A 16,425-nucleotide genomic window follows, 5' to 3' on the forward strand; every position below is an offset into this window, starting at 1 on the left:
CTCATTTTTGTGAGTAGAAATCTTACCCCTTTCAAGAAATATGCATGCTTCAAAAATTAATCTTACAATAGAAAAAAATATTTTTAAATAGCAAATAAACAATATCTTGAAAAAAATACCAGCCTTATGCATTATTTTCTAAGTAGATACTACACCCATTATATTAGAACTAGTTACTGATATATACAATTTTAGTCAGCTACGGATATTTTTCTTGAAAGTCTTCGCTTTTGAAATTTATATATAATTTTAATAACAAACTACTTGTTGGTCCACTACGTATTACCTTCGGACCAGTGCCTGATATGAAATGTGTATTCTTAATGTTATGAATTAATCTTATAATGAAAAAAATTTCTGATATAGCAAATAAAGTATTAAAAATATTAATCAAATTATACCTTTTCTAAGTAGTTACTAAAAACATTACATTGGAACTAGTTACCGATGTATGAAAAATTTAAGTCCACGACGGATATTTTTTCTTGCTAGTACTTGCTTTTGAAGTTTTAATAATATTTCTAACAAATTAATTACGAAATTGCTTATACACTCACATCTTGCAACATAAAAATTCCAGCATAAATTACAAGTAACTGAAAATAACAACTTTACCACCAAAGGCTACATTCCTACAAAGTGACAAACTTTCAATCACTATTATCATATTTTCATCATTGCTCTGACATTTTCGTCGTCCTATGCTTTCAGCGGGCATATAATGCAAGCCACAAGCCACCTACTGTCGCTACTATGCTGCCCTTACAACACTGCTTCCCCCATACCATCACTGCTAAAAGCATATCTACTTCATAACATCAGTGAGCCTTTGTTGACTGCAAATTTTGGTTGATTGGTTTAGAGTATTTGTATGTGTTTTGTATGTGCGTGTGGGTGACACAGTTGGTTGTGGCTTGCCAGTGGCTGCTGGCGGTTATTGCGGTCAATTCAGCTGAGCATTAAATCGATTTCAATGAAATTTAATCGTCTCTCTCTCTTCATTAGAAGCGCATATCAATGGTCAATGGCGTTTGTAAGTCTGTATGTATCTATGTAATATTGCTGCAATGTCAACAACTGTATAGCTATACAAAAGTCAAAGTTTCCCTCAAGGGTCTATCACAAAACAATTCAAAGCATTCATGCACAATTTTTCGTTATTCTCAAAAGTTCAAGTGAAATTTGAGTGTAATGCCACAATGATGCTCGAATGGGCGTTAAAACGTTTCACAAGTTCAGTTCAAGAGTAAAGTCAAAGTTCAAATTGTACACAAAGCGAAAGTTGAAGTAAAACTGCTGAACGTGAAGGTAAATAGTATGTTTAGTGTTTTTTCTTCAGAAAACAGTCGCTTTATAGCGATTATTAGCTAATTTTCTTAAACTTGAGCATCAAGGCCTTACTCTTTTTAATGCTATAAGCTGCTCTTGTAGGTGTGCGCTCTTGCTACTGTTTACTCTTTTTTCGTTGAACACTTAAGCATTTCTCTCAACAGGCGTAGATATATCCAATCTCAAATCGGTTTTTTGGTCTTATGTTCTACAGAGCTTCTAAGGCTCCCTGCTAAAATTTCATACAAACACTTGAAGCTTAAGTAGCTATATATATCACATGCTTAGCATCCCTTTATCTGCTTTAAATCTCGCTTTATTACATTTTTTGAGTTTTGCGCTGCATTCTTTTGTTTTTTTTGCGCGCATTCTTGCCACTTAATGCCCATAAAAATTAATCGCTTCACCGCAGACTGCTACTGGTATTTAACAATTTCAAAATGCCATTTTAAAGCTCACACTACACTGGAATTTGTGTGTATATTGGTGGCATTTGATATTTAATGGCTTTATTCAAATTGCATTTAACTTTATTTAGTCACTTTGTCTTATATATAGTTTCAGTAATCCTTTTTATTTTAGCTTTTGCCATTGCCCCGCATTCTTTTTTTTTGTTTTTTGTTATTTTTATTAGATTTTTTTGCCATACTCTCGCATCTTCTTTTTTGTGCATGTTTATGTGCAGGTGAAGCTAAAAAATTCATAAAATTTTTAAAACCTGGTCACACTTGATGCCATATTCATACTTTTTTTATTACTTTGCTTGGATTTTTTTGACTTATTTTTTGAGATTTCACGCCGTTTTACCTTTCAAAACTTATTTTAACGCAATCCTCTTTCAGCGATTGTATGTAATATGTTCATAAATATTTGTTTGTCAAAAATAAAATATTTTTCGCATATAATGATTTTTTTTTTGTAATATTTGCACAAAAATTTTGCATTTTTTCAAATACTTTGTCAAGAACAAAAGTGTAAAAGTATTTACCACAAATGTGGTGTAAACATATTTGAATATTAAAAACTGCTTTTATGATATTATTATTTTGTTTATTGTTGTGTTTTTTTTTTTTTTTTTAATGCTCAATTAATATTCATAGCGACAAGCATGAATTGGATGCGAGGCTCCTTAAAAATACATGGTTATTTCATTGCGGATATTTTTTGGTAATTAAATTTTTTACAATTTATGACTGTAGGTTATAATACATTTTTTTAAAATTCATATCAATTTCAAATACATATTTTTAGGATTCACTTGTCGATAATACCGGCAGGTGCATTGTTGCGAATGTCGCTATAAAAATTAGCGAAGTTGGGTACATGAAAGCGTCTCAACTGAGACATTCTGAAATTCTCTGCTTCTTCGACGGCATCCCTGAAAACTTAGTTTAGAATTCTGTCATTTGAATTCGATTAAAGTCCTGCTGCTTTTTTGTCTCTAACGCTTGATGAAAACCAACAAATAATTGTTAAAGCGACTCTATGTTAGACTCGGTACATAGTAAAGCCAAAAGCGGTAAAAATGATAAACCTAAAGTTATTAAAAGTCCAATACAGTGTTGATACTTTCTCACTTCTCTTCATTTGGGTTTCTACCTTGCTTGCTTTAGTCGGAGCAAAGGCCAAACATACGTGAAATATTGTGTATTTTACCTCAATTTTCGGTTACGTTTTGGGTCAGTTAGATCAAATGGCTAACCAAAACACAGACAAACGTTCTGTGTCATACACTTTTATCTACTTTATATAGGACATCTAGACTTATAAAATTGACTTTGAAGACAGAAGGTTGCAGGTCATTTTTATGTAGTGACTTCTGTTTTCAATAAGTTATACCACATTATACAGTAACATGCATCATTAGGAGTCTCTTCATGCTTCTTTGCGCAGTACAATTACGAAACTTTTCATCGTTTAGGTTAAGCCAGAACTGTGTCTCATCGCTGTAGATGTTGTATTCAGTCGTCAAGAATACAATTTTGAAGTGTTGTTTCGATATAAACTTTTCCGTTATAATTAGGCAAAGTATTCTGTATACTAATGTAAAATATTATAGATTTATTAGTTGGTTAGATTGCGATTGTTCTAATAATTCTTTTATATACTTCTAGAATAATAATTAATACTCTATACTTAGTATTTAAAGCTATGATATATTTTTGCTGTGAAGTATCGTTAAATAAAGTCGCCTACTGTTCAATCTTATTGACAATAACTACTTTTTATCTCCCAGCTCAACTAACTTGACCACTTCCTTTCCTCCACAACCATTCGCTCTTTTGCAATTATTTTGCACACTGTGCAACACAAACCGCTTTGTTGACAATAATCTATGAAATTTATAAATAATGCGCAAGAAAAATTTCTTAATAAATAAATTGAAAGATGAAACCACAAAAGTGGCGTTGCTATTAAGACTTCTTTGCCTCCACTATATGCAACTTCAGGAGCTGCGCAACCGCCCACCTACAAACGTAATACTACACACCGTCAATGGTGAACGGAAATTCATAGAGCAATATGTGGACCACACACACGCGCCACATGCGAGTATGGCCGACCGACCGACCGACCGGCCGCCTGTCAATTGCAATTGAAACCGCTGAGCTTTTGACTTTCCGCTAACGACAGCGGTGTGTGGTGTGATCGGTGGAGCAACCGTATACTCGAACATACTAATAAGTAGGAAACATGTGGCATACTCGAAATGAATTGCTTTGTTGCGCGCTGCGATGAACTCACGCGGTGCATAGCAACCGCAAATGTGTGGCAGCAGCGCGATATTGCGATAGCACCGTTCACTGCCATTGTTGGTGTGAGGTGAAATGTAGTTAAGCTGTGGACGCGCACGACCAGCTAAGCAACGGTTGGTTTGATGAAGTTATAAGCGATATCCGCAGTTATATTTACAGTGGTCAAAGCAACGACGCTGCGATTGCAGTAACTACTAATAATGGTGCGGTTGGCGGTAGTTAAACAGCAGCGTCGTTGAATTTCGTTGAAGGAGGAGTTAGAGATTTTTGAAATTTAGTAACGAAGATCGATGCACCGCATGCAGCCTTGATAAAATATTCTCATAAAATACATAAGTCGTTCGGAAGTGGCTTAAGTCCCTTCCTTAGTTAGCTAACGTCAATATGCTTGCCACAATTAGTAGAGAGATATTCGGAAAAAACACTCAGCATTAGTCATCTTCAAGCGCTTTCTTATATGCTCAAACATTTTGACTCCCTATACTCTACATCGCTCATATATAACGAATTTTTAATATTTTCATCTGCTATTGTGAAAAAATTGAAATCTGAAAATTGCTCCAAAAATAAGTAAGAAATAGACAATAAAATTTCAATGATATCTTTCAGGTCTTCTAAAATTTCATCTTAATTCCTAATATCGATAGACTATGTATAAGGTTTACAAATTAAAGTATCCACTTCTAAAAGTTTGATGGAGTCTTTGAGGCCCTAATCTTCGCTTTATTGAAATTATTTGTTACGGACCAAGGTACTCGAGATCTTTAAATCATTATCATAACTTTTTAGTCTTAAAGTATTCTACATTTCTGAAACCGTTCCATTTAGCAGCGATATACTTTGTAGTATGAGTTTTAAAAATTAAAATATCCAATTATAGTAGTTCGATGGCGTCTTTGAGACTCTTTTCTTCCCTTTGTTGAAATTATTTGTTACTTACAAAGGTTCTCAAGATCTTTTTATCTTAATTATTTAGTCTTAAAATCATCAATATTTCTGAACCCGTTCCATCTGGTAGCGATACACTCTGTAGTATTAGTTTAAAATATTAAAATATCCGATTTACATTATAACTTCTCTTTTGAATCTATAGTAGCTAAGATATTCTAAAGTTTGGGGTTCTTTAAACCCCTTAACCCTCTAATTTCCTTTATTGCTGAATTTTTAAACTCTCAACGCATTCCGAAAAGCATTTGCACTTTACTTACGACTATATGAGCTTTCAAGTCGTATAAGATTTTCTGCTTCGCATAATCGGTTTTCTCTACTTTCATCTTACCGTGCAAATGAATGAAATAAGTGGCAGATTTGTACTAGTATGTGTTTTCCTACGTCCTTGCGTATAAGTTGGTGTTCATATGCACTTTACTGCCATTTCTTCTGTCATTTATGTCAATTGCAATATTTCTTATCACCATCGATTATGGCCGAGAGTATGAGTGTCAGAGCGCTGAGTCTGTGGTGGCGACTGGTCAAATAGACTAGCTGCACACAGCGACCACCGGTGTGGACCCAATGTACATTCTCACGCTCATTGCACTCATTTCAGATTTGGACATACGCGCTTATGTTATCCTTACTGGCAATATGTTGTAGTTGTTATTATTTCTACAATAATGCGCGCTCTACACAATTTGCTGTCCACCGTTTGACATTAGCCACTTTTGTTTTTCTGTTTTCCATTTAAAATGAAGACACCAAGTGGCATTTATTGCCGCCACACAGCGTCGATTTATGAGTGTGTAGCTGGATGCGGCTTCTCTGCAGTCGCCACTGCATTGACATTGGTCTGGTCTGCGCGCAAGTGTCCGCTGCAATCGGATGAGTCGAGTTATTGTATTATTGGCAACTGCAATCAGCCGATTCGCTCTGTGCTCCACGGGCGTGTGCGCTATTTGCTATTCCGTGCGCTTCCTTGCTGTCTTCCACACACTCACACGCATACATAGTATATCCGTTTGTATCATAGTATAGTCGCTAGTGCGCTGACAGGCACGTCTGATTTTGGCACTTGCTGATCTGACCACACATATGACACATACCGTTGCTGCATCCATTGTCTAGAGATTGGCCCTGGGTCAATCTTGGCAAGCGGAAAGTTGCGTGGGAAATTCCATTATTTCCTTCACTGCTTTTGTGCTCTAATTCTTCGGCGCTTTTGTTATGGTTTTGAATTGTGACGGCCAAAGGTATGTGCCAGCGTTGGTTAGGGAAGATTGGAAAATTCTTATGCATATCGATTCTTATACATATAGAGAAGCATTCACACCTATTGTGCATATGTGTACCATACGTATGAGATGTGTTGTGATATTATGAAAAGACTAAAATTGTATTGTGAACATAAAAGCTCAAAGCTTATAAGTTATAATTTCTAAACCACACTCCAGCAACGCCTTACAGCTTTTTAGGAAGTACAAGAACTTCTGCACAATATTGCAAAAAAGTTAAGAATAATTGATTTTTTTATGTCATTCATATACTCAGAGTTTTTAACATTGCCTGCCGTGAGAGACGACCTTTAGATAAAGTTCCTGCTAAATTGTTATATTTGACTTTGAGATTTTAAGAGTACTTAGCATCGTACAAAACATCAGTTTCTTTTAAAAAAAAAAAACATTTTTGAATTGACTTGGCAACACTGAAAAATATATTTTTTGCATTAAGAATTATGTACTGTTGTTACAGGAAAAAATTAATTCTTATTTGGCAATCCTACAATGAGTATTTCTTGCTTTAAGACTTTATATCCATCTGCAAGTCAGAAAAACTCAGTTTTGTGTTTATTTTCTTTTTTTTTTTGAAGAGGCATTTATTTAATAAATAAATAAAAGTAGCGTACATTGATGGAATTCCGTGTACTTTTGGAATCAGTGATTCATTTCGAAAAATTTTGAATCAATCTCCGAAAACAGGTGCTTGGCGGTAAGAAAAAATTGTCTGCTTAATATTATCTTAAACCCAAAAACCAAAAAAATGCATTAACACTATAGATTAATGCAGGTAATGATCGAAGAACTAGTCAAAATTTAATTTTTGACAAATGGACGGCTGCCCAAAAAAAGCGATTTTTGTTAAATTAAAAATCGAAATTATTATCGAAAATCTTATTCCTTCGATCATTACCTGACAAATGTACTTAAGCAGGTCATATGTTTCAAGTCGATCGGTCCAGTGGTTTCGGAGAAATTTTTCTCAGTCACTCCGAAAACAGCGTTTCGAGCAAAACGCGTTTAAAGTTTTGGAAGCAGATTACACTGAGTTAAAAAATTCTTACAATTACGTTTATATTTTCAAAAATATTTGCCGGATCATTTTCTGAAAGTATTCTCAAATATGTACATTCCATAAATATGTAAAACAAAAAATCGCCTTTTTTGAAATCCACAAGTAGATATAACCGCTTAAACACCAAAAAAAATATTTTGTCTTAAAATAATTTTAAGCGTTTGCTTTTCCTTTTTTAATTCAAAAATCACAATACAACACCTAATAAAAAGTTTTACATAAGCAAATGGCTAACACCATTAAGCTGATTAACCATCAACACTTGAGTATTTGCGACAACTTTATTTCTATTGCGCGATAAATCACATCGCTTCTTTGTGCGAATTTGTTAAGTTGATTGATCACTTTAGCGCAAAATTAAGGCGGTTTTTTAAACAACGTTTGAGTGTCACAAAAGACGCGCGCAGGAAAAAACACTTCGCTACCAATTTACGTAAAAAAATAATATGACAACCTAAGCCAATTCTCTAAATTAGATTGTCTAGAAGTTAATATGTAGTACAAGTCAAGCATGTGGGACAACAAATAGCCGATCAAAAGGGTGGTGCTGTAGAACAACCGCTGCGCGAACATGACAGATAACAGTTAACGGCAATTATTGACTTAAAAGATTGGGAAAACGCGCATAAAAATACTGACATACCTATACATAGGTATATGTATATATGTATGTGTATATACGTAGATAAAGACAACCACAGCCACAGTTTTCATGTTCTTTTCGAACACTTACTTGATTGATTAAGAAGATGACCTCAATTGAATGCGGCGGTCTACTTGCCGAATACACGCCAATACAAATTAGAAACAACAACACATGCGTCAAAAAAAAATATATTTTGAACAAAAATTCCATTTATTAACTAACAAGCAAAAGCTTGTCGGGTAATTAAAAAATATTTGTGGTTATGTACGTATGTATGTATGTACGCCTATGTGTATCAATTAATAATTGAAAGCAAAATTTTTAATCAGCTTTAATAAATGCTCAGGAAATACCAGCATCGGACAGATGTAGATCGTAACAGATGCGGTAATAAAAGCAGGTCAGTGACGTGGGTAATATACACCCTATAGGAAAAATCGCTGGTACCCTGTTGGAAAATTTACTCGCAGTAATATTTTATTTATTCAAGCATCATTCATAATTCTGCAAAAAACATTGTTTATATGATTATACATTTTTCTATGTTTCCGACATTTCAAACATTTTGGGCTCACTAATAATTTTTATAACGTTCTGCAAAAAAGTCATATGGATTTGACGATATTGTAGTAAAAAATATAAAACAATTGACTATAGAATGTAATTTGATATCATTGAGACAATATAGCTCAGGATTCTGAAGCAATCGCTGTCGAAAAATGTCAGAAATAGCCAAGAATAATTGATATAAATAACTAATGTAATTAGCTGATTAAATTTATCTATTTTATATAATATACATTGTCATTTCAGATCAATTTTATATTAATTTACATATATTATAATATAAGAAATTAGCAAATTATCGATATCGGAATCCCGATATCCAAGTGGCATAACTTCGGAATTTTCGAACAAATGAAATGGAAAGTTGTATGGACATGTATTTAAAAACTTCTAATCAATTCCATTTATTAAATTAATATATTTCTGGATGCTGAAGCAATTACTGTCGAAAATTTTCAAAAATAGAAAGGAATTGTAGCGATATGTAATATAACAACGATATTGATAAATGTATTATTATATTTTCAACCAATTTTATTTGAATTCACAATTAATTTTTATAAATTATAAAGCTATGTATATCGGCATCCCGATATCCAAGTGACATAATTTCGGGATTTTTAAACATATACAAATAATTGTAAAATGTGTCATATCCAAACGCGCTCAAAAATTACAGTATGTACATATATATTTTTTGACGGTATTTTTTTCCTACTGGGTGCTGATTAGCTTCAAATGATCGAATATGTTAATTGGCATGCACATGATATTTCATTTTCTGCATATAAAGTCTTAAAGTAAATTGCGGCGCCCAACATTGAACTTGAACTATATGAACCCAGCTCACGATTATAAATAAGAAAGACTTTCTCTTCTCTACTCAAGTCATGATCAAGAAATACTAAATTTTCCCTATAGAGCCTCTTATATACATTGCTGTATATTACTTATATATTGCTACATACATACAAGTATTTTATATAATAACTATATATACAAGTGCATTAGTACTTTGTTGTGGAACCACCGAACAACCATCGCCACTACATTGCGACCGATCATTAAGCGGCAAATGTCAACGACAGCCACTGACAGTTGGAGCAGGAAATTGACTGCTGAAAAATTGCGCAAATGTCAACAGTGTGTGAGGGACAGGCGGTGGTGTACAGCATAAGCAAAAAACTTTAAGCTAATATCAGATATTTTATACATATGTATAACTTTTCATTGCAACAAACTTTCCATGCAACAAAAAAGCTTAAAATAAATGCCGCCAGCAATCAGCTGTTTTTCAACGCTCGCACTCAGTTTACAGTAAAAAGTCAGTGTCATTTATCAATGCGCCTGTCTGCTGGAAAGCCTCGTACATCAAAAAAATCTGCTTTGCTCTAACTTTAAAGAATTTCAAATTTCTGTTTTAAATGTTTGTTGATAAAACGGTAAAAATAATATTCTGAAAAAGCACAACATTATAAACACTCTTTCTCTACATATATTTGAAACAGAACCCATCTCTTCGCCACACGCTCAGACACATATGTATGTACATGGTCGCGGTAATGACAAATTCGTGGCTTGTTTAGAATCTCTTGACGTTTAAGCTGTCAAACAAACGTCACGCGGTACAAGCAAATCTAAGTTTGATATATGTGTGAGTATTAATTTTTTTGTTGTTGTTTGATGTCGGCGAACACAAAGTTTTTGACTTATCTTAGTGTACTTTTTAGACAAATTTTCATGGCTGAGTGACGTATGGAAATCACGACTTCAATAAAAAGCTACACCGCACACAATTCAGTGGGGTTCTGTGGTTGCGTAAGTGTGTGGTCGGAAAATTTGTTCACACACATACATGTGTACATACATATGTACAAGTATATAGGTGGTTGAGTCCAACTCGTTTATTGCTTTTTCTGTCATTCACATGCATAACGGCTTAATTGTAAAAACTTGTAGATGAATGAAGTGCTCATTTGTTTACAGAGCAGCTTAGTTTTTATTTTTTTTGTTTTTTTTTTGTTCTAGGCCCTTTTTTAAAGCAACTTTTACATAAAACGTGTGCGCAGGTTTCTCATAGCTAGTAAATTTTATTGCCAGTTAACTATTAAAGTGGTTTTAAGCATATTGAATGCATCAAAAGCAGTGAAATGAAGTAAAGCATTGTATAGAGCATTTTAGTAAGCGTTTACTACTCAATTTAATTGTTCGGAAGTGTCGCCTGGGTGGCTGATTTATTGATTTTGAAAACTTATCGATTTTATGTAACATATGAAAAGCACTTCTCTAAATTCAAGGTCATTTTGTAATAGTAAAATAATTATTGCTCTAAGAAAAATTATACTAGTATGCTTCCTTTAACGCTGAAACCTTTCAAACAGTTATGCGTCCATTCTTCTTTTCATAGCACGATCCTACAAGCTCATACGCATTTATGAATAAAAAATAACTGCTTAAAAGCTTTTGCGATATGTAAATTTGTGTACCTTCTCTTGAGCTCGTAAAGGAAGTTACTTTGTTCTGACCGCAGATTTTGATAGACACTATAGTCGCGTGAGGCCCTATAGAATGAATCATACTGCTTGATTTGTAATTCTATATACTGCCCAACGTTATACCACCCACCAGTTATTTTTTTTTTCTTTTGTTAATACATACGTACATATATACCAGAACGACTATCAATATCATTCTATGAAAGCCAAAAAATGTTTGTGATCCAAAAAAATCGCTCGAAAAATTAATTGAATGTAGGTTAGTGAGATCAATCTAATCTATATGGAATCTGCTATATGCTACGAAATCAAGTTATGCTGGAAAAAATTGCAACCTTTATATATTGTTTTCTTGAGTTAGAAGAATTGTAGTACCGGACTTACAATAGACCAAATTATGAGCTATCCAAAGCCACTACTGATATGCATTGCATAGAAATAGTGTGCCAACCGCTTGTAGCAATCAAACGATAAAGAAAACATGGAGCTTGTCCGACCTCCAAGAAAATTAAAAGTTATACATATATATTTTCAACTAAGTAATGTATATTTATATATATGTATAATATAACTGTTATTCCTAAATATTGGATAACAACATATAAAAAAATGTGGAAAACGGTTGGCCTCAAGGGCCATCCCTGCAACTTCCCTCTAATTTCATACGCTAACGTTCAAATTTCGCTTTTTTCACTGCTTTTGAGCTCTTCGAAATTTTTCGTTTTCGATATCTCGCAAGTAAATCAACCGATTTCGACCCGGTTTGCGGCAAACAATGTGTTTTTTAAGGTTTAGAACTGATTAGTTTTTGGTGTCGATCGGTCAAGTCGTTTGGAAGAAATTCGAAAAAAACGATTTTTCAAAATTTTTATTTTTGAGATTTCTCAAAATCTACTGGTTTGGATTGGGTCCAAACTCACACGAAATTCAAGTGCAATGAAACCCTTTGGAATGCCGTTTAGTTTATTCAAATCGGTTGAGCCGTTTAAAAGTTATAAGAGGGTCACATACATCCACACACACACACATACATCCACACATACATACAGACATACGGACATCATCGTAGAAATGTTCGGGGAAGCTTCCTCGACCCTCAAAACGTCGAGATCTGTTGAGAACTCGATTTTTGCAAAATGGGGTGAAACCAATATCTTCCCGATTTTTAGAAAATTTTCAATTTTCTTAGCGGGAAGTTAAAAATCTAATTTCATTATCATCAATGACATTTACTATAAATTAAAGTTCTCACCATTTACAACCAAACTATTCTCAACCAATTTTACCATACCACCACACAACTAACTGTTCTCACTTTACTCTCATTTCTCACCACACAGTATGACAACGTTAATTCATGCCTGAATGTGTTGCGGACACAGGCGGTTTGCGGCTTGGATAACATCACCACCAATGACATCTGTGCCGGTCGTTTGAAAGCAGTTTTGGCGCTCTTCTTTGCGCTCAGCCGCTACAAACAACAATCGAAGCAATTATCGACGAGCACGACACCAAATGCGAATGTTGTATTGGGCACAACAAATACTGCAACTAACAATACAACCTCGGCTGCGATAACAAATAATACGACACCTACAGGCGCGACGACTGGCGCTAGTAATCAACAGCTGCAACAAAACCAGCAACAGCAGCAGCATCTGCAAAACGGCAATGAAACCATGTTGAATAGGTGAGTACCAAATTCACCATATGTTGAAATAACAGTTTATATTTAATTGAACACAGGTTGTTGTTTGGGGTAAACGAAACTACTTTCATTTTATATGGTATATTGGGAATGATTTTATATGAGAACAGCATTGAAAGTGGGTACAAATTATTACAACATTTGAACAAGAATATAAAGTGGGAACGAATATGAAGAATATTGTGGGTTTTAAACGTTGCTATTTGAGTGTAATCAATAACTGGTTCATGTTGCTGCTATATAAACTCGTTTTCGGTTGCTGAATTTGCTGTTTGAGAACAGCTGAAAGCCTTTTTAAATGTTAGAGTAACTTAGTAGCATAAATGATTTTTCTGTAAGGTATTCTTGAAACTGAAGACGTTCAAAGTAGAAAAGGTAGAAGACAAAACGTGAAAATTGCTCTTAAGGAAGAGGCTAGCCTCACTAAGGGCAAAGTGCTTACTGGAGCTCTTGCGATCGGCCGTTTCTATTTCACTGATAGCGGGGCTAGGGTGCCTTTTGATATTCTTCGAAAAATAGTTGCTGCAAGAGAACAGCGTGCTTTAGATTTACATATGTTGATCTGCTGTCTCCGAATATAGGCGGTTGCAGCGAAATTGTGGTTTTATCCTATGTAAATTACTGCACCTCTCTTTTAAAAAGTGGAGCACTTCTCAAAACTCGCACCTTAACTCAGCAAGTCTTCAAAACCAAATTAAAAGTATTAAGGCGAACAATCATCATTGATCTCCAGGCTACCACTCAAAATGTGATAAGTTCTTATTCAAAAAGACAACCGAACCATTTTCCCAATTTCGAGTGTATCCTGACGAGAGAATATGAATAACTACTACTCAAGTACCTAAAATATTAAAGACGCAATTATGAGTGCTCTAACTTATAAGAAAGCAGTAAAACGACAACTCAGTTAATTAAAAAAAATGTACGACTTGTGTAAATAAACTTCGTTCAACTGCAAAATCACTCAATAATAACTGCTGCCATTGAGCTGTCAGATTCGCAATTCCTTTAATTGAACAGTTTGTTGGTCAAAATGTAAAAAATGAACAACTGACTGCCATTTGACAAAGTTTTATGAAATAAAAAAATTCCCATAAAAAAGCATTATTAAAAGTTGAACGGAAATGAAGAAGAAAACGTCATGTAGTTTATGTAAATACGAATATATATGTTTATATGTATTTCTATGCCACTTCATGCGTTTGTGTGCGTGCGATGTACTCCTGTCTGCCAGCAAAACAAATCTAATATGATTTATCGCATTGTTTGCTAGGAAATTACAGCGCATATCGATTCCCAGCGGATTTCCGTTTCTAGTACGCACAAATGTTTGCACTTGAGTGTATATGTATACGTGTGTTTGTATGTGTTTGTATGTGTTAACGGCAGTTTTTTATGCGCTCCACAAAAACCGCCAACAAACTCAATCAACTCCAATAAACTCCAATCTCAGTTAAACTTCGAAATGAAATTCCAAAGGAAAAAGTTCACCCAGCTGCAACAACAGCAACAAAAAAAACGTCTTTGTGTTTTTTATTGACATTTCGCACAGCTAAAATTTTTTTATTTTATTTTATTTTTTTCCTTTTTTAATTTTTTTTGCTAAACATACGCTTTTGCTGCTTTTAAAAGAGGGTACCGTTTTTGCATTTCGTTGTATGTGTGTGTGCGTATGTAAAATTGCATTGGTGTGCGCTCAAGTGCGTTTACTGCCCAACTGTGGAGCTACAGCAAACTCTCCAAATATTAGAAAATTCAAAACATGCCGACCAATTTTCGATTCAAGTTTATTTGTGTTGCCTCAAACGTACGCACCTTCACTGCTATTGCTAGCCACAACCACCTGCACCATACCCTCAACACCACCACACCACTGGCATCGTCATGGAAACGCAGCGCTTTGATGCTGCCACTTCTTACTGCAAAGCGATGGGACGGTGGGGAGCAGCTGCAGAGAACATGACTAGGCAAACAACCCCAAATGACGCAAGTGGCGGGAAATCCCGTTAGACGGGAAACGGAAGCTGCTTTTCGGTATGCACTCGCATTTAAAGCTACTCCACCAACATTACAACAAATACACAGTCAAACAAGCAGATGATAGCGGTGGGTCTGATGAAATGGGGGTTACTTGTTGTTGATGGCTTTGGTGACTCCCCAGCGTACTTTGGGGAGTCGCTGTTTGCGTTGTTTGTGCTTTGCATGAATGGAGGTCGTTAGCTGCAGAAGTTGTAAGCGAAAGCATTTAACTTTCGGTTTTGTTTGCGCACGAGGGCGAAGGAAGCGCTGGAATTCGGTGTGCGTTGGGGCATTAGCCTGGTTTTATGGTGCGACTTTTATTAATGCGGTGGGGCGGTTGGGGTCATTTATTTTTGCATACCTCTCCGCAGCCAGGGAGATAGTCAAATAGTGTTGATGACGATGATGACTTTGGACAATGCTTTGACTATGAAATTTAAATGCGAAACGGAAATACAATATGTATCAACAGGATTACAAGCAGCGGCGGTGGGAGGGTGCACAAGTGCACGGGAGTGGTAGATGTATTGCTGGATTTTATATATAATTCGAGTGGCAATAATAAGCAGTGATTTAAGTTTTGGAATTGAAGTGGAATTTTGAGCTTGAAACCTACTTTTTAGGGGTGTAGGGATTTTTCTATAATTGAGGTTGTGTTAAATGTACTGAACTAACATACAATTTGCAGTCTTCATCTGCCATAGAAAATTATTTTAATTTTCTGTTCTTATATATATAAATAATATCTTATCCAGTCCATTTAATCCATTAGTTTAAATAAAAAATATTTCTACATGCATCTATGAACTTAATCCGTTTTGAGAAAATGAAAATATTATATAGTACTCTATACATAGAGATTATAGGTTAAAAGTTCGATACAAAAACGAATGCCACTTGGACAGCTGAGAAAGTCGGTCTATGTGATGCCTAACTATCTCTAAGTATCAGTAACAAATTACCAAAAATCGACAAAGCGCTTTGAGCCTGCCGCGAATTTGTTGAGGCGGCTGAAATCTAATCCAACTATTTCGTCAGGCTCGGTATGACTGCCGAGATGTTTCAACTTCAATCTTGCAAAAGCTGAATAATGAAGGAGAGAGTGCCTGGATATTTGTACGTCACATTCTTCTATATGGCTTCGACAACTAGCCTACGACAAAATTTTTAGCATTAACGGTTGTTCGCCTATTAGACGATATTCAGCCTCCTACGTTTGTTTTGAGATAAGATGAAGCTTACTGTTTGCAATTAGGTCAGTGGAGCTCAGAGTAGCAACTTTTTGTTGACCAATGCCTGCTTTGCTCACGCGAAGTCCAGAGGTGCAGCGTTAGAACGCAAGAAGACAACAGAGACCCAGCTCGTTCACAATCAGATGTAATCGGAGCAAGATGGTCCTTTCTTGCCGAGCTCATCCAAATTAGGCGTATTAAAGACTGCTTCTAAAGAAATATTTAAATAAAAAACAATCTGATTTTCAAACTGTTTTCCACTTCAAGTCATATATCTATAGTTAGAACTAGTTAGAACTGTATTTAGAACTTAAGATGACATTTCGGTGGACACTTAAGCTCTTTGCACACCTTAGTCAGCATATAGCTGCTATACAAACTGAAA

General features: G+C 35.0%; 1 protein-coding gene across 4 annotated transcripts in view; it reads left to right on the forward strand.

Moving 5' to 3' along the window:
• sick (sickie) overlaps nt 1-16,425 on the forward strand; it is a 417,791-nt gene that overhangs the window by 205,416 nt on the left and 195,950 nt on the right. For all 4 annotated transcript variants that reach the window (XM_070107203.1, XM_070107204.1, XM_070107211.1 and 1 more), the window contains one exon: nt 12,422-12,771. In XM_070107203.1, coding sequence (XP_069963304.1) covers nt 12,422-12,771 — 350 coding nt within the window. The remainder of the gene's footprint in view (nt 1-12,421; nt 12,772-16,425) is intronic.

Source organism: Bactrocera oleae, chromosome 3 (assembly GCF_042242935.1).
Source record: "Bactrocera oleae isolate idBacOlea1 chromosome 3, idBacOlea1, whole genome shotgun sequence".
NCBI lineage: Eukaryota > Metazoa > Arthropoda > Insecta > Diptera > Tephritidae > Bactrocera > Bactrocera oleae.